Genomic DNA, 27,501 nt, shown 5'->3' on the forward strand with positions numbered 1-27,501 from the left:
TGGATGTGATTGGTGATTCCTTTCTCATTCACCTCCACCATGGTCACTAGAAAACTGCAACCCCCATTCCAAAAAAGTTGAGGCATCTTGTTAAAGCGATACTGACACATTCCTATAAAAATCATAGGAACATGTCAGTATCAAGTAAATGCTGCACCCGTAATCGTTCCCCTCAAAGCCTCTCTCAAAGCCGCCCCCAGCCCCTGCAAACCTGCATTCACCCGACACTGCTAAAAGACCTTCTGAGCAGTTTCAGTGACTCTGGGCTGGGGGCGGAGCAATCCTTCCATAAGCTGATTACGAATGAAAACAGGACTTCAGCCTATAGAAGGATTGCTCCACCCTCAGCCCAGCGTCACTGAAGCAACCCGGAAGATCTGTTAGTGGTGTCAGCGGGTCGGCAGCACACAGGTTCGTGGGGCTGGGGGCGGCTCTGTGGGGGAGCTTTTTGGGGAACGATTACGGGTGCAGCATTCACTTTATACTGACACGTTCCTATGATTTTTATAGGAACGTGCCAGTATCGCTTTAACTATCAATAAAAACAGAATGCAATAGTGATGGAATCTGTCCAGATTTGCTTTGCCAAACATTAATAAAAAGGCAAAAAATTTGCATAATACATTGAAGTCAATGGGCATTATTTTGTGCAACGTTTTCCAAACCACCCACATTTTTAAAAAAATAGGAGTCTATGGCTGTTTTTTTCACTGTGAAAGACAACATTTACAGTAGAACAACAAAATAGTACAAAGACTTCTTATCAAATGCTGAAAGTGAGTCATTTTAGTGTTTTCTTAAAAAAATGTCTGCTTACTTTGAATTTGTTGCCAGCAACAAATTAAAAAAAAATGTGCAACTGTGTTGAATCTACATTCCTTTTAACAACCCTCTATAACTGTCTGGAAACTGAGGAAACCAATTGCTCTGAAAGTGAAATCTTTTGCCGTTCTTGCTGGATTTCGGCTCCTCAACGGCAAAAATATTTTTTGCTGCACACTTTTATTATGGAGCCATGCTGTTGTAATACGGTTTCAATATTTTTTATTGGGTTTTTCAAGAATGAAATTTTACAAACATTTCAATAATAAATGTAGTGAATCTAGTAATGTCATTACATCAAACATAAACATTCAATGATAGTAATCACAGCAACAGTAGTAGTTAGCAGTAAAACAACAATAATGATTAAACTATAGTCTACGTTATGATAGCTAATAATATTCACTTAAATCAACAATGTGCATATTTCACACGTGCATATAGGTTGAACTGATGGTATTTATGTTGGTATAATTGTGTAGTATCCATCTTTTTATACTCCTATTTCAACATCTAAGTCATATCTGGTAATATCTGGTGATCTGTTGATAAATATCCAATAAAAACACATAACTTATGAATAACTAACAACAAACAAACAAACACTAATCTACAAGTCCCAATATCTTCAAAGTATAGAACAGAAAGTTTTCCCTGTATTTTCCAAAAATTAAGATTCAATTGACATCCAATAAGGCCAAATGAAACCGGATATACTGTTCTACATATATGTGTCCTGTGAGAGGAGGGGATTATAGTTCTGATCTCAAAACTCTAAAGTTCTGAAAGTTTAGATTGTATGTATATTGTAGGCCATAAACTAGCCCTTCCCAGGAAAGACTGGAGATTGCCACATCTTATGGCCCAAGCCTTTCAGCTAAAAGATTGGAATCTACTATTTTTAAAATGTCTTCAAGCTTGGGTATAATTGGGGACTTCCAATTAGCTGCTATGAGATGCTGTTGTAATACTATGTGGTTTGCCATTACTTTGTTGAAAAAGAGACAATCCATGCCATGTGTATTATGCACCCCGTACCATGATGGATGCTGGCTTTTGAACTGTGTGCTGACAACAAGCTGGATTGTTTTCTCCTTTTCAGCACAGAGGATGTCCATGATTTCCAAAAAGAATTTCACATTTTGGTTTGTCAGACAATAGGAGAGTTTTCCACTTTGCCTCAGTTCACCTCAAATGAGCTTGGACACAGAGAAGGCGGCAGTGTTTCTGGATCATGACTGTGAAGGTTTTCATTCATCCAGGTCATGGTATAGTTATAGTAAAAAGTCAAATCATCTGACTGGCTTCCTCAATTCAGAATGTCCTGTACAAAAATATTTCTAGTTATGTACTCTGGAATCTTATTCAAATTAGCATAATCTGTTTAGTAAAATTTCTCTCCAACTTTGTCACTGGAAAATTACTGTATACCATGGCCAATGTAAAATTACTCTCCACCATGGGCACTGGAAATTTCCTCTCCACCATGGTCACAAGAAAATGCCTCTCCACCATTGACACTGGAAAATAACTCTCCACCAAGGTCACTCGAAAATGACTCTCCACCATGGTCACTGAAAAATTACTTTCCATTATGGTCACTTTTTCCCCCTAGACTTTTTCCATCATTTCACCCCTAGAATCCCAGTGGAATTATGGGCAACAGTAGCACTGGTTGCTTACCACAAATTCCATCTTCTTACATAACATAACTTTCATTTTTCCTTCTTTACATTTTCACCCCAGCATTTATCTTGCCTCATGTCATCAGTTTGGTTATTTCACTAAACAAAGTGGAGATATAGTCCCAGGCTATCCCCAACTTGGCACTGTCTTGCTATTAGGCAGAATGAAGGCAATCTAACTAATCCCACACAGGAGTCCTCCAATATGAGCATGAGTTTCATTACCTCAGCTTCTGGTATTTTTATATTATCACACTATATGCTGTTCTGTGCATTCCTCGTCTATTAACCTGGCCTACAAATGAATATATTTGGACCCTAATATGAGTGAGTATCATGCTTGGGTCCAAAAGCATCACGCAATAATACCAAAGCAAAAATGCATGATAACTCAGTGCAAAATAACCCAAATCAATTCAAACAATGGTGCGAAACGCGCCAGGAGAGTGTGGCCTGTATGGGGTATGGACACAATAATGGGACACTGCCAAGTGGTATGTAAGAATGAAGCATTTACATTTTTTTAATTGATTTGGGTGATTTTGCATTAATAAATGTCTGAAGTGAGTTAACATGTATTTTTGCTTTGATATTATTGCGTAATATATTTGGATCCCCAGTCATAAGGACGTGCATGACTTCATGAACAATGCTTCCAGTCAACATTTTCTTGTTTTTCTCCTGTACCAGTTCTGGCCAGATTTGTAAGAAATAAAAACCAAAGGTAGTTTAGGAGAGTGAAATTGTAGGCAAAAGCAAATATAAAGCACGCACTCGATTTACTACCCACTTGGGATTAAAACTTGATTTTATGCCATATAACTAAAAACAAACATGTCCTGACTCATTTCATATCATACACAATAGAAGCCATAGTTTTGGCTTATGCTAAACACAAGTACACAAGACTTGCAGTGACCCACACATAGGATGCAGTGCTGACTTTATCATATATATATCACACTGCCAATGCCTAGTAATGCGCTAATAAAATGTCTGAATTACATAATATTTTATTATTGCTTTCGAATAACTGGTTTTTATTGAATACTTATATAACAGCTGGTATATCAGGCAATGTTGTTTGTCAGTGATCAGTAACCTCAAAGATATTTGTAGTGTTCTCTGCAAGGGATATTATTTATGATTCTGTCATTTTATTTTATGAATTGTCACCAGTTAAAATCTTGGTGTTGTATATAATATCTATTGCGCTGACTATAACTCATATGATGCCAGGAATTTTTTTTTTTTTTTATTAAAGTGTCACTGCATATCTAGTTCAACATGAACTCAATCATTTGGGCTTGTGATTATCATTCATCTAGTTCTAGTCTATCGTTTGAATTCAAATATATGGATAGTTTTTATTCATTGTTATTATTATTCATAATTGAGCAGTGCAGATCAGTGAAATCTAATGCACTTTCCAACTTGTTCTTATCTCCTTGTTTATCTTCATTGCAAAAGTGGGAGAAAGAGAACATGTATAGTCAAAATATCCATCCCTGTTAGACACCGTCCCCTTAATAAGTCCTCAAAACAGGGTCGGACTGGGCAGGTGGGACACTGGGAAAAACCTGGTGGGCCGTGAGAGCATTTTTGATGGAATATTTCCAAATGGTAAAAATGTATTTGCAACCTTTCATGTGTCCCTAAAATCCTATACGGATGAATAAAGCTTGGGAGAGCTCTATTTTCACTGTTTGAAGATATCACAAAGTATAAATGCTAATGGCATGGAAAGGATACTCTCTTCCCTGGTGGCTCAGTTGATACAATGTAAGACAAGGCAGCTGAGTAACAGACCTGTCTTTGCTGGAGAACTCAGACTTTTGCAACATTGTTTAAAAAGTAACAACCAGGAGTTAAGCAAATGGTGTTTTCAATAGGTATTGTTTTTACTAATAACTTTAAAAGTACTGAACATTTTTTTAACAAATTTATGTTGGAAAGTTGCTTAGAATTGTGTTTTCTTTTATTAGCCACATTTTTATTTTGAGGCTGATTTGCCCTTTAATCCCCAGAATAATGGCTTCCTGTGATACTTTGCCCCATTCCACCCGATTGCTATTACAGTATCGAAAGATGCAAAGGCAAAACAAAAAATAGTTTGAAGCCTGTCAAAGGCACAGCACGGACACACATTTCTTTTTCCCTGTTTTCTTTTAAATGTTATTATTTTTGTTTGTTTAAAGCACCAACCCACTCTCGTGGAGCTGAAAAAAATTGCGCCCGGACCCACCCAGTTATAGGGTGAGCAGTGGTATTAAATAATCCAATTAAAACTAGCTTCACAGAGGGTGGGAAAGAGTTTGAGTGCATCCAATATCGTAATATTGTGGAGCTGAAAAAACTTCCTTATTAATCTTGCTTATTTGCACTTACTCTTTGCACATTCTCTGCTCTCATCATTCTATCATTTTTTCCGCATACTAACTAGTAAAATGTACTACTAGTGCAGCTCACAATAAAACGCAGATACCCTAAAGACTGTCACTGACTGTGTTATAATGGGAAGTAGAGAACCATTCTGTGCATTTCATCTTGGATGAATGGACCACTAAAGGGTCAGCCCCCAAATTACAAAAGGCCTCAGTGTCACTATATCATGCCCTAATAACCTCACGTTGTTCCAAGAAATTGATCTCCAGTTCAGTTCTGATTTTATAGGAGCATATTATGGGGTGATTAGAACATTTTCAAACCCAATGGAAAATGGAGTCATGCTTCTAGACCTGAGACCTATTTACCACCCATATTATTTCTTGCATCAGCTAAAAAGCAGGTGGTTTCAGTGGTGGTTATATGTACGACCAGCAATAAATAGAGGATTCTTGTATCCCCTCCTCTTCTTATAGACCTATAAAGTGCTCCATATATCCTGGAGCAGCTTTGTTACCTGGGATGCTTGGGAGCTTGGGTTTTCTGTATACGGGATCTTTCCTTAATTTAGATCACCATGCCTTATGTTTGCTGAAACTGATAGGATTGTTTTGCCACCCATATAGAATCATGCAGCTCAGTTAGGATCAAGGTAAATTATACTTTATTTGCTTAAAATGGACTCAATGGGAGATGACCTTCCTGGATAACGGGTGTCCACATAATTATATAAATAGGCTTTGCAGATTGGTTTGTACATGGTACAGATATAGGATCCATTATCTGGAAAACCATTATCCAGAAAGCTCTGAATCACGGCACAGACATTTCCATTTTAAGAAAATAATTAAAAGTTCTAAAAACGGTTTCCTTTTTCTCTGTAAAGATAAAACCTTTTATTTGACCCCAACCACGTTTTCATTAATCCTTATTGAAGGCAAAATAATTATATTGGGTTTACTGAGTCCTGAGCATTCTAGATAGCAGGTCCCATAATTGGAAATGTACTTTGTACAAATGCAAGTCTTCCTCCGTGAACTTATATCAACCCTTTCACCAGGCACTATAAGGTGAACTGATTTGCACTTCCCAGGCACTTTGTGTACAATCTGCTGCCGGCAACTCACATTAACTGACCTATTTTATTAATGACAGCAGCTATGCCTATAGCTATGAATGATAAATGTTCAGTACAGGGGTGTGTCCAGTCAGGAGGATAGAATTTACCCCAAGTTAGAGGTACAGTGGTGTGAAAAACTATTTGCCCCCTTCCTGATTTCTTATTCTTTTGCATGTTTGTCACACAAAATGTTTCTGATCATCAAACACATTTAACTATTAGTCAAAGATAACACAAGTAAACACAAAATGCAGTTTTTAAATGAGGGTTTTTATTATTTAGGGAGAAAAGGGAGAAAAGAAATCCAAACCTGTATGAAAAAGTAATTGCCCCCTGAACCTAATAACTGGTTGGGCCACCCTTAGCAGCAATAACTGCAATCAAGCGTTTGCGATAACTTGCAACGAGTCTTTTACAGCGCTCTGGAGGAATTTTGGCCCACTCATCTTTGCAGAATTGTTGTAATTCAGCTTTATTTGAGGGTTTTCTAGCATGAACCGCCTTTTTAAGGTCATGCCACAACATCTCAATAGGATTCAGGTCAGGACTTTGACTAGGCCACTCCAAAGTCTTCATTTTGTTTTTCTTCAGCCATTCAGAGGTGGATTTGCTGGTGTGTTTTGGGTCATTGTCCTGCTGCAGCACCCAAGATCGCTTCAGCTTGAGTTGACGAACAGATGGCCGGACATTCTCCTTCAGGATTTTTTGGTAGACAGTAGAATTCATGGTTCCATCTATCACAGCAAGTCTTCCAGGTCCTGAAGCAGCAAAACAACCCCAGACCATCACACTACCACCACCATATTTTACTGTTGGTATGATGTTCTTTTTCTGAAATGCTGTGTTACTTTTACGCCAGATGTAACGGGACGCGCACCTTCCAAAAAGTTCAACTTTTGTCTTGTCGGTCCACAAGGTATTTTCCCAAAAGTCTTGGCAATCATTGAGATGTTTTTTAGCAAAATTGAGACGAGCCTTAATGTTCTTTTTGCTTAAAAGTGGTTTGCGCCTTGGAAATCTGCCATGCAGGCCGTTTTTGCCCAGTCTCTTTCTTATGGTGGAGTCGTGAACACTGACCTTAATTGAGGCAAGTGAGGCCTGCAGTTCTTTAGATGTTGTCCTGGGGTCTTTTGTGGCCTCTCGGATGAGTTGTCTCTGCGCTCTTGGGGTAATTTTGGTTGGCCGGCCACTCCTGGGAAGGTTCACCACTGTTCCATGTTTTTGCCATTTGTGGATAATGGCTCTCACTGTGGTTCGCTGGAGTCCCAAAGCTTTAGAAATGGCTTTATAACCTTTGAAATTGAACTCAGGTGTGATAAACCACAGTTAAGTTATTTTTTAACAAGGGGGGCAATCACTTTTTCACACAGGCCCATGTAGATTTGGAGTTTTTTTTCTCCCTTAATAACGGAAACCTTCATTTAAAAACTGCATTTTGTGTTCAATTATGTTATCTTTGACTAATAGTTAACGGTTTTTGATGAGCAGAAACATTTAAGTGTGACAAACATGCAAAAGAATAAGAAATCAGGAAGGGGGCAAATAGTTTTTCACACCACTGTATATTTATACAGCTGCTGCTAGGATAAAACACATCAGATATAAATAAGTGAGCATTGGTGTTTGGGGGCTTTGGAATTTGGTGTCTGATATAGAGAGATACACCCCCTTCTGATGTGTCTATTAATAATTTGTTTTGGAGAATAATAAGTATAGAAGTATAATCATTTCTGATTGGCTGTAATTAATAATTAGTTTCTTACTTGTGTTACTAAATCAGCCCCATAGGGTGGAATCTGCTAAATTTACCTCCATGTTAAATTACTGGAGGTTGAACAAAGTATGCGGAAGCAGATTTTACAGTAAAACCTCAGTGACGTAACTTGGGTTCTGCTAGGGTGTGTGCTCAACAGCCTTTCATTTCTACACAAACCTGCTGTTCTTGATTTTAGTTGTGATTTATTTGTACCACACCTTATAAGCAACCTGTAGCCCTGTGATAGACGGGTCAAATAACACACCATTATACAGAGCAGGATCTTGTTATCTGCTACTGGAAATCAGTGCCAGCTGGGATCACTATCAGCTTCTGTCTATTGCAAACAAAAGAACAAGAGAAACTATTACCACAACCCTTGCATGTTAGGTCTAAGCAGTTTTTCAATTGGTCCATATTTCTTCTCTTTTATCGTTTTTGAATTATTTGCCTTCTTCTTCCAGCTTTCAAATGGGGGTCACTGACCCCATATAAAAAAAAACAATGATCTGTAAGGCTACAAATGTATTGTTATTGCTACCTTGTATCACTCATCTTTCTATTCAGGTCCTCTCCTATTCATATGCATGTCTATTATTTATATCAAGGTATGGTATCAATGCTATGGTAATTTGGACCCTAGCAACCAGATTGCTGAAATTGCAAACAGGAGAGTTGCTGAATAAAGAGCGTAATAACTCAAAAACCACAAACATTGTCTCAGAATATTACTCTCTGTCAACATCATACTAAAAGTTGATGTAAAGATAAACAATCCTTTTAAGGTAATTTTTTGTATCTTATACAAAACCCTGTTATTAGCAACTTTCAGAGTTGGTTAATTTTTTGTAGATTTTGTTAATTATTTGCCTTCTCCTTCTTCTGCCTCTTTTCAGCTTTCAGATGAGGCCACTGATCCGGCAGAGGAATAAACTTTATTTTCTATAAGTTACAATTTTATTTTTGATACTTTCATTACTGATCTTTCTATACAGCCCCCATCATCGTTTAAAGGAGAACGAAGCCCCCTTGCGATGTTAAGTCCCCTCTGGCGCATGCACAATTATGCCTTTCACTTCACGAAGATTACTGAAGAGAAGAAGATCGCACCCGCTCGCTTATTTACCTGACACCCGGGCCAGTACTCCTATCAGCAGAAAACTGCACCAGCCCGGGGTTATACCAGTGAGCACCACGGAGCGATTCTCTTCCTCTGACTTCTCAAGGCTGCGCATGTGCAGTAGAGCGAAAAGCTGAACTTTAACGAAAAAGGCAGCTATTTCTTTCTACTGCAAACGCATCTGCCCTGGGAAATTTGAAAAGCAAAGAAGCCAGAAGAGGATTGCTCCGTGGTGTTTGCTGGAATAACCCCAGGCCAGTGCAGACTTCTGCTGATAGGAGCACCGGCCCTGGGCATCAGTAAATATAATCACTAATTTATAGCACACCCAATGTAAATTGCCTTTCCTTTTCCTTTAATGTCACTATTGCTAAATGTTGGCGCTGGAGGTGGAGCTGGAGCACTTTATATAATTGCTCATAGCTCTGGGTTTTGGTTGCAAGGTTCTGGGAATTCCTGGAGTCTCCATGGTAGCGTCTCCACTCACTAACTGGTTCCTACATGTTTTCTGGAATTGTTCATCTAGATAACGTATACAACTCTCAGTTATTTGAATGGAGAGTATAGTCATGGTTTTTTTATCTTTCCTTTATCTAATGCAAATATTAAGACAAAACAATAGGGCTGACCATAAACAAGGGCACATAAAGGTGTGTAAGTAGGAATATGTATATATAAGTATAGCCTAGGGCAACCAGCCAACCAGTAGCTCATGAGCAACATGTTGCTCTCCAACCCCTTGGATGTTGCTCCCAGTGGCCTCAAAGCAGGTGCTTATTTTTGAATTCCAGGCTTGGAGGCAAGTTTTGGTTGTATAAAAACCATGACCTTCAGAGCCTCAATGTAGGTTGAAATAATCCACATAGGGGCTACTAAATGGCCAATCACAGCCCTTATTTGGCACCCCAGGAACATTTTTCATGCTTGTGTTGCTCCCCAACTCCTTTTTATTCTGAATGTTGCTCACGGATTCAAAAGGTTGGGGATCCCTGGCCTAGGCTATTTTTGTACCTGACATGATTTTTGCAATAGAAGTTTTTGTTTGTAGGATCTTCTGATCTTCTGGTTTTGCTGCCACTATAGCAGGTCACTTGATAATGTTCAGTTATCTGTATATTTTTTTAATCAGAGAGGGGGGACTAAACTATAGTTCACGAAGGATAATTTGAACCGAAAAAGTGCAATCAAAAAACAATGTGAAAATTAAGATAAAAAAATTTCTTGTATAATGTTTGAAATTTTATTTTAATTTTATTATTTGCAGCACTACACAGGTAGGTTACTACTATTATGTTAAAAGCCAGAAATATAGTTCATAGTAAACTCTGCATCCAGCCACAGTAATATGACCATAGTGAATAAATAAACGAAGTCACCCATCTTGAAGTAAATATGAGTGAAGCAATGCAACATTATTATGCAATATTTGCCCGAGTAATCAGCATTAAATGTTAACATTCGCCATGGATTCCCCATTCAGTTAATTCTACTGCATGCTGTTTGCAATTGAGTCGTAATGGGCGAATTTGTCTTTGCGGAAAAATCAGCAAATTTCCAGTGAAGTGTGCAAATCGGAGAAAAATTTGCCAACCGCATTGAAATCAACAGACAAATTTTGGCGCCCCTGACAATTTTTATACGCATGTCTATTTTGTCCAAATGCATTAAAATCAATGGCCGTCCGAATAATTTTGACGCACAACAATTTTTATGACCGCGACTATTCTAATACGCGCCCACATTTTCCAGTGTGGTGCAGATTTGGGAAATGTATTGGCCGGCGGCGAAATGCAAAATTTGCTGTAAATTCACGCCTGGCGAATTTATTCACCCATCGCTACTATTGAGGAGGATTGCTGTGAATATTAACCACTCTTTCTGTATTAGTATGCTTCAGGTAGCCCCCAAACTACCCTTAATACAGTATCTTTGTTAATGCTATGGCTGCTACAGCTAAGATATTCCTAATTTTATTTATAATAAACAAGTTTTGCCCAGGTGCAGTAACCACAGCAACCAATAAGATATTCGCTTGAAACGGGTGACCGTTAAATGGTTTGTGTCTATAGATCACTAGACCTGTAGCTGACTGCGCACATATTGGGCCAGATTCATTTCCTTGAGAAAAAGGTTTATCACATGAAAACTCTTCTGAAGTCTATGTAAAAAAACTGGAACCTAATTAGGAGAAACATTTCTTTCTCCTCAAATTGAATCTCATTCATGATTTTTTATGATAAGCCATGAGATAACTTTTTCTCACTGAATTGAATCCGACCCATTATTGAATAATCCTGTTGGTATTTTAAGACAGCAGAATACATTTGCAAATAAGGATGAGCCATAAAAGTCCCATATAATATATACTCATATAGTCTCATATGGTATAGTGCCATAAAGTATATGCTATCAAATATTTAATTACCAAGATTTCACTGTATATAACTAGTGATGGGAGAATCTGTCCTGTTTGCTATGCCGAAAAATTAGCAAAACTCCAGAAAAATTAGCAAGACGACAAAAATTTTGTGAAACGCACTGGGCGTCAAAATTATTTTGACGTGCGTCAACTTTGACACGAGCGATAACTTTTATACGCGCAAATGCATTATGGGCGTCCTAATAATTTAGACGTGCGACAATTTTGACGAGCAACAATTTTTTTGCTGCAGCAAGTTTTCCACTGCGAATATTCAATGCAGTTTCATGAAAACATTTGCAGTCGGTGAAATCCGGAAATTTGCCACAAATCCATGCCTGGCGAATAAATTCGCCCATCACTAGATATACAGTGGTGTGAAAAACTATTTGCCCCCTCCTGATTTCTTATTCTTTTGCATGTTTGTCACACAAAATGTTTCTGATCATCAAACACATTTAACTATTAATCAAAGATTAGTCAAAGATAACACAAGTAAACACAAAATGCAGTTTTTAAATGAGGGTTTTTATTATTTAGGGAGAAAAGAAATCCAAACCTGTGTGAAAAAGTAATTGCCCCCTGAACCTAATAACTGGTTGGGCCACCCTTAGCAGCAATAACTGCAATCAAGCGTTTGCGATAACTTGCAGCGAGTCTTTTACAGCGCTCTGGAGGAATTTTGGCCCACTCATCTTTGCAGAATTGTTGTAATTCAGCTTTATTTGAGGGTTTTCTAGCATGAACCGCCTTTTTAAGGTCATGCCACAACATCTCAATAGGATTCAGGTCAGGACTTTGACTAGGCCACTCCAAAGTCTTCATTTTGTTTTTCTTCAGCCATTCAGAGGTGGATTTGCTGGTGTGTTTTGGGTCATTGTCCTGCTGCAGCACCCAAGATCGCTTCAGCTTGAGTTGACAAACAGATGGCCGGACATTCTCCTTCAGGATTTTTTGGTAGACAGTAGAATTCATGGTTCCATCTATCACAGCAAGTCTTCCAGGTCCTGAAGCAGCAAAACAAGCCCAGACCATCACACTACCACCACCATATTTTACTGTTGGTATGATGTTCTTTTTCTGAAATGCTGTGTTACTTTTACGCCAGATATAACGGGACGCGCACCTTCCAAAAAGTTCAACTTTTGTCTCGTCGGTCCACAAGGTATTTTCCCAAAAGTCTTGGCAATCATTTAGATGTTTTTTAGCAAAATTGAGACGAGCCTTAATGTTCTTTTTGCTTAAAAGTGGTTTGCGCCTTGGAAATCTGCCATGCAGGCCGTTTTTGCCCAGTCTCTTTCTTATGGTGGAGTCATGAACACTGACCTTAATTGAGGCAAATGAGGCCTGCAGTTCTTTAGATGTTGTCCTGGGGTCTTTTGTGGCCTCTCGGATGAGTTGTCTCTGCGCTCTTGGGGTAATTTTGGTCGGCCGGCCACTCCTGGGAAGGTTCACCACTGTTCCATGTTTTTGCCATTTGTGGATAATGGCTCTCACTGTGGTTCGCTGGAGTCCCAAAGCTTTAGAAATGGCTTTATAACCTTTGAAATTGAACTCAGGTGTGATAAACCACAGTTAAGTTATTTTTTAACAAGGGGGGCAATCACTTTTTCACACAGGCCCAAGTAGATTTGGAGTTTTTTTTCTCCCTTAATAACGTAAAACTTCATTTAAAAACTGCATTTTGTGTTGAATTATGTTATCTTTGACTAATAGTTAACGGTTTTTGATGAGCAAAAACATTTAAGTGTGACAAACATGCAAAAGAATAAGAAATCAGGAAGGGGGCAAATAGTTTTTCACACCACTGTAACTAGAACTACTGCCAACCTGATGGTAGTAATCAAGTCTGTATTAATATATGAACCCTCTCATGATGCTCATTGCCCTTTCTTTTGGACACAACTTCATCATTCACCTGGTTATACCCCATGAAAGGGATTTCATCTGGAGTTTGTTGTTGCTATGGTAAAAAGCATAATATCCCATGATGTGCCTCTCAAGTGGGCAGAAAATCCTGAGGAGCTGAATCTATGCAGGAATAAAGAAGAAGCAAAGTGGTCAAGGCCGATAGACCGTTAAGCATGGGGAAGAAGTGCACAATCAAAATCTAAAGACAGGAGGTAAAAGTTGAAGTAGGTGGCAACAAATGTCATGAACATCCAAGGCTGTAAACAGAGACAGTGAATAAAAACCGGTGAAAGTGCCTTCTAGTTCAGAGGTGATGACATCCAGTAGTACTTTAAAGCCTCCATAAACCTTTGCATGGATGCAGTATAAATATACAAGAAAGAGAGGAGAAGATGTGCTACAGTGCCAGTCGATAACTCACCAAGTGGAACTAGTGGTCCAGGTGCACCAGCCCCAGAGCCTCAGAGAGTGGGAATGTAAAACAAAATTAGCAAAGCAAATGGGTCTATCTGGTACTCAAAGGAACCACCAGGGCCAATGCAAATAAAGTAAAAATAATATTCATTTGTATAATTTAAAATTTACACATCTCCATGGGCCCTACGCATTTCATGCATTTTTTTTACTCTAAGAAATTCGAATACATTGTGCCTCATTCTGTGGTGATAAAAAAAAAACCAGTTACAGCTTTGTCAGAAAGCCTTCCGGGGTAATTATCTATAGAATACACATGCCCTGTTATTGATTGTGCAAGGATGGAATCTTCCTGTGCAGTAAATAAGTACAATGACCTTGGTGGCTATTCCTATGTGCCTGCATGACTTTGTGAAGGTGTCACTGGTATCATTAGATTGGGTGAGAACTCATTCCAATGATAACTCTGCCGAGCAAAAAAAGGGCAAATTATTCTGGCTAATGCAGCTCATTGGCATTGAACTGTTTTAACGAATTGCAGCCAGCAGCCCCCTAAACGATTTGGGGAGTATGCACAGCAATTCACAGGCGTAGTGGACAAAAATGGGTGTTTCTCCTTGTATTGTGAATAACCAATATATAATAATTCTACGATTAATTATAATTAATATTAATCAGTTTTATTTTAATTCTAGTGTCTACCTTTAACAACACATTTCAACCCTCTATGTACCCGCTCACTACACACTGGGTGCACCCTAGTAGCTTGGTTCGTAGACTCCTCATTACAATTTTGCCAATTTCTGAATTCACCTTTGCTATAATTATAAAAGGGGGGGGCATTATATTTCCGTAAAGGAATTGTTCAGTATAAAAATAAAAACTGGGTAAATAGATATGCAGTGCAAAATAAAAAAAATGTTTCTAATTTAGTTAGCCAAAAATGTAATGTATAAAGGCTGGAGTGACTGGATGTCTAACATAATAGCCAGAACATTACTTCCTTCTGCCCGGGCCAAACACAAATTTGCATATGCAAATTAAGATCCAGTTCAGTATTTGGCTGAATCATCGCAAAAATTTAGGGGTTTGGCTGAATCCAAAATAGTGGATCCCTAGTATTTTTACTTCCATTTCCCCCCCATCTAAATCTCTACATGATTTACAGAACAGAACACAAACACAGCTTAAATAAAAAGTCACAAATCTCGGATAACTTACGTTTATTTACCAAAAGTAGCAATCTGACATACTGTACATTTCACAGAAATGGCTAAAAGGTTAACAATTTTCTATTAATTTTTATTAAACATTTATATTGAACCGGCATTGCTCCTATACAGCACACTTAATGCCTTATGAAACAATACGATCTGTCTTTGGGACATGTTGCTTTAAAAAGGCATAATAAATAATGCATGTTTTGATATGTACCACTTAACCTTTATTTTTGCTGTACATCATTTGAAATTAAGCACCATGACATAGAATGCCTTGCTCCCATTTTATTTAATAAATTACTTTTTCACGAAAAAATAAACTCCAATACAGTTCAATCTTAGAAAGGCGATGATAATGCTAATGAGGATTAAAATAACTGGAGCTAAAACAGTATATTTGACTATAGAAGCCACACGAGTAACACAGTGAAACAGGGAACTGCAAAGTCAAACAGGAATTGCTAACTGTAGCAAAAACACTAGTTGGTTGAGTATAAGCCACAGGTCTAGTAACCCATGACAACCAACTGATTGGTTGCTATGAATTGCTATAGCTGGCGCAAACCATGTCAACATTGTTTTGGATATACATAAAAAAAAAAAAAAAAGTGCTGAAATCTTTATAATTCAAAATATAGTAACATTGTAGGAAAAAGCCACACAAAATCAGCGTTGCTGTAACAGTACGGCATGGACACAGAACATGAAAAAAAAAAAAAATGAAAATGAAGAACCTGCATGAAATGTTTTTGAGAAACCATTGTTATAGTGTATGCGGCGGCCACCCTATTTAGTGTGCAAAACACGTGGTCACAGAAACCACACATTAGCAGTGGAATGAGGCCGACATATTTGTATCTTGTTCTACTTTGCAAGCGTTGAGCTCTGCTGTGTGATTTTACACTACAGGTGAATGTACATTTTAATAATAATAAAACATTTCTATAATTGTCTTTGAAACAAACAATCATGGCAAAGGGACAGTCTCCCCCTCCCCAAACTTTTACATTACCCTATAGGTCCAAAATGGCTGTTTGGTTTTGCTTGAACTGGAACACAAGACCCAAAGAACAAAAGTATCATATCTTTGGCTTACACCAACCACTAGAGATAAAGAACACATAAAAAAAGGAGTGTTTGTTATGAATTAGTCATGTGCAAAATATTTAGTCCATTATCTTCACAGTGAATTGAAATATTATTATTCCTATATAAAGCTAGTGATCATGGTTTTATCTACTGAACAAATCTTCCTGAGATAGAAGCTACGGCTTCCTGAACAGATTCAGTAGTACGGCCCCCGTCCAGCAGTGGCTTATCTGAAGGCTTCTGGGTGCAACAATGACTTCATTATAAAGGTCCGTCCATCTTTAAGCTCATCTAAAGCTATTCAGAATCTTCCAGGAGTTTTTGTAGATTCCTTTGGATCTGAAAGAAATATAAACATACGAATTAGCCACTGGTAGGGGAAGTCACATCAAATTAAAGGACAAGGAAAGGACTAGAAATGTTGTACATTATGTTTTGGGCTACCAGCCCCAGGTAACCACAGCCCTTTAGCAGTAAAGATCTGTGTCTCCAAAGATGCCCCAGTAGCTCCCCATCTTCTTTTCTGATTCACTGCACATGCTCTGTGCTGCTGTCACTTACTGAGCTTAGGGACCAACTCACAATATACAGTACACATAGAATAGAAATGTCACAATATAAGGCTGATTAGTAATTAATATGTATAATTACTACATAGCAGCTCAGAAACCAGTGCAACTAGCATTACAATTTAATAATTAGCCCTGTAGCATCAGCTTATATTATAGGCCAACCTCATTTTCTGCTTGATAATTTGCAACAACTCCTAAGCTTAGCTTCTCAACAGCTGCCCAGAGCCCACTGAACATGTGAGTGTTGCAGACAGTTTCCAAGATGGTGACCCCCTGTGACAAGTTTGAAGTCCTGGATCATTGCTGCTATTTGAGAAGCTGAAACTTTTGGCTGGTGCAATAAATTCAGTATATAAAACACGGCATTTTTAGTCCTATTCATTTTTAGGGTTTCCTTCTCCTTTAATTCCAAGTTCTGCCTTCCATAACAACTTTAGTTCAACCTACTTGATACAGGTATGGAACCTATTATCCATATAAATCAAGTAAACATTAAATAAATCCAATAGGCTGGTTTTGCTTCCAATAAGGATTAATGGTCTTAGTTTGGACCAATTACAAGCTACTGTTTTATCATTAAAGAGAAAAAGGAAATCATTTTTTAAAAAATGGGATTTGGATAAAATATAGGATCTATATATAGGATAATCTATAGGAGATGGCCATTCTGTAATTTGGAGCTTTCTGGATAACAGTTTTCTGGATAATGGATCCCATACCTGTACAAGTTAGACAACTAGACATTTGATATTTTGGATTAGTGCAAACAGCTACAGGGTATTTCTAATTCCTACAACTGGATCAATAAACTCCCTAAACATTCAATATGGTGCAGTGTCCTATATTGACATGTAGGATGATATACTACGCCATCTATGTTACTCTAACTCGTCATTACTATATAGAAACAACAATATACAATACGGAACAATTAACTGCAGAATACAAAAAAAAGTTACGGTAAATAAAAAAAATTAGCTTGGACTAGAAAAAGAAATGTTTCTTTATCGCTCAGATCTGATCTTGTTTGACTTTCCGGCTTGGTTTGGCAAGGAAAATAAAGAGACATTTATTTATTTTGCAGTAGTCAAACAGCAGACTTAAAAACAGGGTTGGGCAATTCCGACTACACGGGACAGAAAAATTTAACTTTGACAGTTAAAGAATAATTAATGTTGCCTTTGAAAAAAAGCCCCCCCCCCCCCAAGAGGGTTGATAAGAATATTGCCATAGTACATTAATAAGCTTACCCCTGACATTAGAAACATCAATGAGCAGCTACACAAAAATAAAATTAAATAAAGAAGGAGGACTGCTAAATGAAAATCAGAGCAGCTAGATCAGGGGTCAGCAACCTTTACTATCAAAAGAGCTATTTTGCTCCCTCTTCCACTAAAGAAAAATAGTCGGGAGCAAAACATAACACAGCTAATAAACTTTTAAAAGTTGCAACCTTTTTTTAATTTTAACTGTTACAACAAAAGAATACAACAAACAGAAGTGCAGTGTGTATGTGTAGGCCTACTTTGAAATAAATTAAACACTGAATAGCCCTATTAAATGCTAGTGTTCTCATCTGTTTAATGTGACTTCTGTTTCTGAAGCTCCATGATGATCTTCTCTCTCTTGTCTTGAGTGTGTGACCACATGACCATGATGAATCATATTGCTGCGGCTCAGTCTTGCCTGTCACTCCTGGGACGTCTATACAGCCCTCGCTCCTACTGGAGGCTTCCTGAGTGTGCGACCGTGGTAAGCTAACCGTTACCTTACCGCGGTCGCACACTCAAGAAGCTGCCAGCAGGTTATAGGGCTGTATAGACGACGTGACAGACAAAGCCGCAAGACCGAGCCGCAGCAAGCAGGGTGAAGAGCCGCATGAGGCTCTGGAGCCTCGGGTTGCCTACCCCTGAGCTAGATATAGTACAAATAATGAAACAATAGTATGTTCAAATCAAATAAAGCATCCAGTTTGCTCCTAGTAACCTACAGAAACCACCAGCGCCCCCCCCCCACCAAAAGAATCTTCAGAAGGGGGCCAGTACACCCAAAGCGGCTTCCCCTCCAACCCCTCCCACAAAGCAAGGCCCCCCCCAACCTTGCTACATGCGCACATGGGTGATCACACCACAATTTAAAGAAGAAGAGGGTAGATTAAATGCTATATAGTAAGCAGACCCCAGGGTCCAGCCTCCCACAACCACAGGGTCTGCTTCCAATATAGTTATGCCACTGGCAACCTTTAGAGGCTTGCTTTCAAATAGCAGCCCAGCAAATGTAACCTGCCTATTGGCTGATTTGAGTTTCTTAAACTGGATCAAACTTTTCATTACACCCATTTAGGGTTGCCACCTTTTCTGGAAAAAAATACCGGCCTTCCTATATTCTTGCAGTTTTTTCCTATTAATAACATTGGCATCAAGCATCATTTTTACCGGCCAGGTGGCAACCCTACACCCAATGGGTCCATGACAGCAAAATGTAGATTTTCATGTGTGGGCAACCAGAGGCCGGCATCATCCAGCTCCCATTGTTACCTGCACCCTGCTGCCCAGCCCCCCTCAGGATCGCATGTACGGAGGGGGGGGGGGGAATGGGATGCACAGGAAGCCATCCTCTACAATACCCCTGCCCCAACAGGATCTCATTCAAGTGCTATTAGTTACAGAGGCATGTAGCCCCTCTAGCTGTGCGACCCTATGCTCGGGCCTTGCCACAGTGTTAAGTGAACCATTACTCTAAAGGGGGCCAAACAAATAAGGATTGTCTCATTTAGCAAGTACCTCGCTCTGTTAGGAGACGACTGCATCAACACATCAATGTGGACAATGCAACACCTGCCTGATCAATATCTGGCCTACAAAAAGTGGCAACCCAAATAGTTTCTGAATATTTTAACGTATGGTTCTGAGCAACCATACAGAACTGGATAGTGTGTGCAGAATAGTGGACATGGATACACTACCTTGTCTAGCTTTTCCAAATTGTCTGTTAATTCACCACATATGGTATTAAAATTGATTGGCCAGCCTTCCACAGCTTTTTCTACAGACCATCTATAAATAAACAAACAACAATTACTTCACATCAACCATCAATAAGGACGCTGCTTTGTATAATGCATGGACTGTGCGGTTACATAAATGTGTGGATGTGATGATGCTAACATTGCAGAAAAATGGCCACCAATAAGAAGAAATAGTTTTGTATTAAATACATTTCATTTTGAAAATAAAAGCTACAGTAACTACTACAACTGGTTGTATGTTGCCCAGAAACCCACTGCCCCAACTGGCTGTCAAATCCATTTTACATTTTAATTTTTCTTTAAGCTTGGTTGATCATCGTTGCTGTCAGTCTGATACACCTTAAGTGCTACCCCTCTATGCCAGTCTGCATTGGCTATTACTGTCATGCATAGGTGACAATAGGTGAATTTGATAAAGTGGCACAGCGCTCCCAAGCAACCAGATCTTTGCGGTCCTTTTCAAATTTGTAGTAATTTTCTAGAGTAAATTGTTTTGGTCCAATTAAGCCCCTATGACATAATGGCCCATGGAGAAAAAAAACCCCCAAATGCTTACAGATTTAATTGAGAATCTTTAGTGGAGCCCGTTAAAGACAGCCTCTCTTCCAAGTGTTCAATTCTTGAATGCATATATAAAGTTGAGAAAAGGAGAATGCACACACTAAAGGATAAAAAACATAGCATGGGAAATTAAACTGAAGCACTGATCTGATTATAGTTTGTCTACATACACAGACATTTACATACATATTCACAAAACACTGGCCTTAAAGGAATTGTTCAGTGTAAAAATAAAAACTGGGTAAATAGACTGTGCCAAATAAAAAATGTTTCTAATATAGTTAGTTAGGCAAAAATGTAATGTATAAAGGCTGGAGTGATTTGATGTATAACATGTCAGTCAGAACACTACTTCCTGTTTTTCAGCTCTCTTGGTTTACACTGACTGGTTACCCTGGTTACCAGGCAGTAACCAATCAGAGACTTGAGGGGGGGGCCACATGGGTCATATCTGTTGCTTTTGAATCTGAGCTGAATGCTGAGGATCAATTACAAACTCACTGAACAGAAATGTAGCAGGTGGCCCCCCTTCAAGTCGCTGACTAGCTCAGAGTTATAGAGCTGAAAAGCAGGAAGTTGGATTCTGGCTGTTTTATTAGACATCTGTTCACTCCAGCCTTTATATATTACATATTTGGCTAACTAACTATATTAGAAACATTTTTTATTTTGCACAGCCTCTTTACCCAGTTTTTATTTTCACACTGAACTATTCCTTTAAATAAAAATCAACACATTCTTATCAAAACACAGGAGTGCATATAAATCTGTAATATTGTATGAAATGTAGTAAACGGACAGCAGGAATCTGTTTTAAAAACAACATTTTTGCAGTTGTTAATTCAGTTACATTTTATTTCACAAACGTCAGAGAAAAAGAAAACCATAACTGTGGCATGTACAAATGTTTGGGACACCCTCGTAAATCAGTATTTAGTTATTCCCCCTTTGTTACAGATCACACTTTGTAATCCTGCTAATTCCTGTTAAGTCTTTCAATTCATATTTAGGGATTCTTGCCTACTCTTTCTGGCACACTACTTCAAATTCTAAGATCTTATTGAGCCATCTTGAATGTTTAAAATTTTCAGTGGCGTTTAAGTCAGGGACAGTAAGCTTGCTTTTCTGCAAGTAGCTCATGGAGGCTTTTGAGGCATGTTTAGGATTATGGTCTGGTTGAAGGAGCTGAATACCCTAATTTGCAGATATTTGGTGGAATCCATTCTTCCCTCTACACATACAATCCCTGTTCCACTGACTGCTACACAACACCAAACCATGGGGGATCCACCTCTTTGTAGAACAGTAGACAAGGGTTTTTGTTTTTTTTTGTAATCAAACACTAGCCCTTTTTTTCCTCAAAACAAACATGGTTATTTTGGGAATTTAGTGGAAATTTTTGGGAAAGTTTGCAAACTTTGTGTAGCCTTTCCCTGCTTGTAGGCATCATTTCCAGATCCTCACTCAGTTCTTAATAAGAGCTCATGGTTGTCGAGTCACAGCCCAACGTTTGGGGTGACAGATGTTATTAAGCTCTGCAATTGTCAATATGCAACGCCTCATAATGAGGTAATTAGGGGGAAGGGACCCAGCAAAAACTGGAAGGGTATCCAAACACCTCAATAACTATTTTCATTGTTCCTGTGTTTAAAGTTTGTGAAATCAAATGTAACTGCGCATTAACATATGTAAGTAGGTTGTCTAACGGATTCCTGCACAATTAAATTTCCTTCTTTTCACTTTTAACTAAATATGTAATCCAGGGGTGCCCAATCTTTGGCATTCATCTGTCGATTTATATCAGGAATTAAAGTGTGCAGCATATGATTTTCTCTGAAAGGAGTAGTTGACCTGGATACATAATCCACAACCAATGTATCAAATTGTAACAATTGTTTTGTAACGAACACTTCTATTTGTAACAAAAGGCACAATTTGCCTATGTGCTCTAACCCATAGCAACCAGAGAGGTTTGCTTTTAAACAGGTAACCAGTAAGTGTTGCCTGCTATATGCAAAATTATCTGTAAATGTAATTGCTATTTTAAAATGCACCTTTTTTTTTATTTAAAATAATAATACCCCCAATAAAGCACTACGCCACCCACACCATGAGAGAGCTTCCAGTGAGGCAGCCATGTTTAGTGAGATGCATTCGCATAATGAGTGAGTCTCCCCGATTGCTCATTATGCACATGCATGATATCACACGCATGCACAGAATGGACAAAGGCTGGGACACTATAGTTAGTGTCCCATCATGTTCCCCCGTACTGGCAGCCCATTCCTGGCACAGGTGTTTTTTTTTTGGGGGGGGGCAGGGGATTGGTTTCCTCCCAACCAGAGTGCTGGATCTATTTATATGTGGGGGGACATTTTTGGATGATAGGTGTCTTTTATGAAGTATCTTCCTTGCTAATACCTGTACTGCTGGCACTGGTTATACAGGCATGTACAATTTAAAACAATGTTGCAGTAGTCAGTTCCCTACAGGCAAGACTAATTCCCATTATGTTTTGCATGTTCTCAGATTATTAGACATGAAGAAGAAGAATCATCTCAGGAGTATTCAAGGCATTGTGGAAATATAATCTTGGATGGAGAACAGCAGACTACTGGGATATTGTTTAAATGGAAAATGTAGTCAGGACCAGCAGTGCAGGAAATAGAAAAGACATATGGATTTCAATAGCAACTGCATGTACTTTTAATTCAGTGTATTCATGTATATTGGAATGTTGGTTAGAATTAAATTTGCTTCCATTCTGCAAATATTTTTTACTTTAGTTTGCTTCCTGTTTATGAGGATTTATGGAACATAATATGCATAATGTAACGGATTAGACTACATAAGATGGTGACCAGGCTTACTAAGCGCTAGAGCAAGGCAAGAACATTAATGATGAAGCCCCTTTATGAGGCTCTATAGGAGTTTGATAGTAGCATCAAAAATATCTACTAAATGTGTATGGTTAAGCAGTGTCGGACGGGCCCACCGGGATACCAGGAAAACTCCCGGTGGGCCAAGGTGTCAGTGGGCCCTTGAGCTGCTAAACATTTGGCCAATTTCATGGCCATTCCCTATTTCTATGAGAACAAAGATGCTAGATAGATGGAATAATAGATTATAGTATGTAAAACTATAAATAGAGGTTGAGCTAGGAGAGGAAGAATAGTACTGAGAGTGGGCACCTGGTCTAAATTTTCTTGGTGGGCCCCTGGTCTAAGGTTTTTGGGTGGGCCCCTGGTATCCCAGTCCGACACTGTGGTTAAGAACGCAGTGCATAGCTGATGATCATTCATTCAAAACTTAGGAGGAATAAACCAGACCGATAACATGCAATCTTTTTTAATGAAAAATAAGGAGTTTGCTAACACATTAAGAGACAGTTTAAGTGAAAAGTATGTTCAAACACTTACATAATTGCGTAGATAAATAGCAGGGAATTCATTGACAGCATCTTCCAAATATTCAGACATGCCCAGAACCGCCAAGGACCTGTTTAAACACAGTATCAATTTCTGTTGGCTTGGAAATGTGCTGTGTCTACCTCTGGAAACCCATAATTATACATACCTTTCCTATGTTCAGTTATGTCGATTCGCTCTTGCGTTCGGACTGTGAACACATCACCTTGGTTTAGCACTTGCTGTGATTTTGGTACATTCTGAGATTGACTGAATTCTAGCGAAAGAGCAAACACGTTTGTAAGAGTTCAGAGCCTATTGCACAGTATTCTAAACATGCGTTATTTAACAACTTCAAAAAAGGGGGAAAAAATTTTTACACCATAAGTAGTAAAGACCAACCTTGTGAGTTTTCAGACTCTGCGCTTTGGGAGCCAGTACTGCTGCAGTCTTCAATATCATTTCTCCTTTGTCGCATCAAGCCATCTAGTTCCGAAAAGTCTACATTAAAATCCTAAAAATGAACATGGGAAAATTAATTAAATGTCCTCCATATCAACAACTGGTGCGGATACAGAAACACATTTTTCTACCAAGGGCCCTTAAATATGCATGGATTAAAAATGGCCACCATAAGAGATAGTAAAGTTTTCGCACCATCAGCATGGAAAACTTGTATGGGACCTGTTATCCAGAATGCTTGGGGTTTTCTGGATAATGGATGTTTCAGTAATTTGGATCTTCATACCTTAAGTCTATTAGATAATCATGGTAACTTTTAATAAACCCAATAGGCTGGTTTTGCATCCAATAAGGATTAATTATATTTCAGTTTAGATCACGTACAAGGTACTGTTTTACTATTATAGAGAAAAAGGAAACCATTTTTAAAAATGTTGATTATTTGGATAAAATGGAGTCTATGGGAGACAGCCTTTCCGTAATCTGGATAACTGGTTTCCAGATAACTGATCCCATACATGTATTGCTACAGGCCAAGTGGTAGCAAATCCTAGAGGACTGGGAAATGTTTGTGAAAATTAGGTAACAGCTCATACATTAGGATCATCAGTGGAATTAAACTATTATAATAATAGTTTTTGACCCCGTTTTCTACAGAGCTATGTTATTCTGCGAAATGCAAATAAAAATGGCAATATAAGAATATAAAACTCTACAGGTCATACAAAAAGTTGCTTGCATGTATGCTGCTTAATATTAGTCACAATATCTGTTAGAGTGGGCAATAATAGTATGCCAGTATAATAGCTCACACTATATAAAGTCTTGCCTGCAGTGATTTTAAAATATGGAGTTTTTTCCATAATTTATTTTTAATCACCATGACCAAAGGGAAAAAAATAGTTTTACTTACAAGGGGAAATGAGTTGGGCCTGTCTGTTCTGTAACTTTGCTCAATAGGAGAAGGATTTGGACTGTTTCCAGTGCTTCCACCCAGCTGAGAAATAAATAAAAGTAAATCAAACCATGCAATAAGAGCAAACTGTACAGTTACACACATCCTTACACTATAAGAAGAGTTTTGTTCCTTATAGTGTGTCTTGAAAAATTAAATGTATTGGAATACGCACTCACTGATCATTAGTAATTAATGTCTCAGTGAAGTGTAAACACAATTTTTATGAGCATATTCTAAAAATTATGTTCAATTATACATAGCTCCTTTTCTAAACCATGTAGCGCAGCTGTGTAATATGAGTTGCTCACCAATTTTGAATTTAAGCAGATACAAGGGTCCTAGCAACTAAACACTGGTTTGGATGACAGAAACAGAAAGATGAGCAATAAGACATTTTTGGAAACTAACCTACCCCAACATACTGATAGCTTTTTAAAACTGCAGGGAGAAGAAAGGTGGATGAAATGGTGGGGGGGGGAAAAAAAAAAAAAAAAGTGTGTAATATTATATATAATACAAATTGTAAAAAAAAAATCTCTATATACCAACCTCTAAATGACCGCAGATAGATTTCAATAACTTGTATGTTGTATCTCGGGATAACAAAGACACAAATATAAACTGCAGAAAGAGAAAATCTCAGTTAAAGAAATGAACAGTCACAAAATCTCTAGTGGAAACATTGAAATAACAAAGCCAACGTACCCTTTCTGTGATTGTAGAGATCACTAATGCATTTGGCACAAGAAGTGCAGTTTTTGTTTTCTTGAAATGAGTTATGGTGAGCACAGGAATGGTAATCTGTAAAGAAGAAGCACATTGGCATCAGGTATACACATTCAATATACTGTACACAAATAGCACAGTAGTAGTAGTAGAAAGATTGTCAGAAATAATTGCAATGAGTTTGTATAATTCCTCCATTACATAACTGAGCTGAATAATGCTAGGAGCGGTCACGACAATTAGGTTATCTTCCTCATACCTGAGGTTAGCTGCCCATTCTTAATGAATGTGTTTGTCAATAAAAATAGTTTTCCTGTTTCTTACATAATTATAGTCACACATGAACTGAAATGGTAGCAGATGAAAGTTGAGTTTGACCCCAACTATCATTTGCAGGGTTGAAAAAAAAGCACTAAATGCTGGTAATACAAATTGCTATAGTTTCTACAAAATAAAAATATATAGAATAAATCCTATAGCTAAAGGATTACAAACATTTTACTAACCTTTGTGTCCTTTCCGAAAACCTTTGAATGGAAACAAACCCAGCGTGCTGAAATGTATAGTTTTCCTTGGTATAAAAGGTCCTTTTGTAAAGCGCAGGTAAAACCTGAGGGGTGGGAACATAAAATCAGATTTAAGACATAAGATTTTGGAACAAAAATGCTGAAAATGTAGAGAGTTTTGGATTTAGATACAATTGCAGCAATTAAGGGCATTATACCCCTACAGCTGTAAATATTGCACTGCTATTTATAGAGCTAATAAAAGCATACAATTTGGTGTACAATTTCCATTTTTATTACATTACAAAATTAGGGTTTAAAATTAAGTATATAATTGTAAGGTTCATTTTTTTGTACTGGTTGCACTATATCTTTACAACTCGGCTATTGACTTCTGAAATGATTATACAGTAAGTGACAACAAGGGGCCAATTTATTAAGTCATTTTTTTTTTAATTAATTTTTTTTTTTTTACACGACTTTTTAGCATTAAAAATCTTGCATGCAGATAAAGGTTTCAAAACACATTTTTTCAATATTTATTGATCTTAAAAAAAAAAGGTTAAAATATATAAAACTACACCATCTAAAAAGCACCACCATCCAACAATTGTTAAAACCTCAGTAACCAATATTTTACAAAGTTTTCTTCACTTTTTTTTTTTTTTTTTAATTGCACAAAAAAGAAAAAAAAAAAAAATAATCAAGAGTATATCATATTCAGGTTCATTCTGTGTTTTGAGATTTTTATTTGGATGTTTTAATAAAGAAGTACACACATTTTAAAATGTGAGTTTAGTCAAGGCTCTAAAATAACACAAATCAGAATTTTTATAAATAGGCCTCCAAGTCCTTCAGTCAGAAAATCATTGAAAACAAAAATAGCTAGGGAAATATCAGTGTACTCTGTAGACCGGTTATTCACTCTACTGCACGTGTAAGGACTCTACGGTAATAAAAGAATTCAATCCACAGAGGTCAGCGGAGTTTGAGCAGTCTGAGGGCCATAACAGCTTCTTGGAATGCAAACTCCAGAAGGACAGCCCTGAACTACATTATAAATCATATCTGGATTCAGCTCAGCAAATATTTGCATTTCTAGATGAACTGATGGAAGCACATAATAAAGAGCATCTGAAATTTAACTTCCACAAACCTTGCAGGTGGAGAACATAAGGGTAGGGACACACTGGGCGATTTGGGGAGATTTAGTTGCCTGGCGACTAATCGCCGCGACTTTCCACGACCAATCTTCCCCAAATGCTTCCCCTCGCTCTGCGCCTGGCTAAAATGAAAAATCGCCTGCGCTAATCACACGCGGCGATTCGTTTTCCGAAGTC

General features: G+C 38.0%; 1 protein-coding gene across 1 annotated transcript in view; it reads right to left on the reverse strand.

The window, feature by feature from the left end:
* Window positions 1-14,838: 14,838 nt before the first annotated feature.
* gramd2b.L (GRAM domain containing 2B L homeolog) overlaps window positions 14,839-27,501 on the reverse strand; it is a gene marked incomplete at its 5' end in the record, with an annotated part of 29,583 nt that continues 16,920 nt past the window's right edge. The window contains 10 exon segments of the mRNA NM_001095481.1: window positions 14,839-16,280; window positions 19,479-19,569; window positions 20,098-20,202; window positions 23,522-23,600; window positions 23,679-23,786; window positions 23,912-24,023; window positions 24,885-24,968; window positions 25,479-25,550; window positions 25,635-25,730; window positions 26,162-26,265. Of these exon segments, the coding sequence (NP_001088950.1) occupies window positions 16,239-16,280; window positions 19,479-19,569; window positions 20,098-20,202; window positions 23,522-23,600; window positions 23,679-23,786; window positions 23,912-24,023; window positions 24,885-24,968; window positions 25,479-25,550; window positions 25,635-25,730; window positions 26,162-26,265 (893 nt within the window). The 3' untranslated portion in view covers window positions 14,839-16,238.

This window comes from Xenopus laevis, chromosome 1L (assembly GCF_017654675.1).
Source record: "Xenopus laevis strain J_2021 chromosome 1L, Xenopus_laevis_v10.1, whole genome shotgun sequence".
In the NCBI taxonomy this organism is placed as follows: domain Eukaryota; kingdom Metazoa; phylum Chordata; class Amphibia; order Anura; family Pipidae; genus Xenopus; species Xenopus laevis.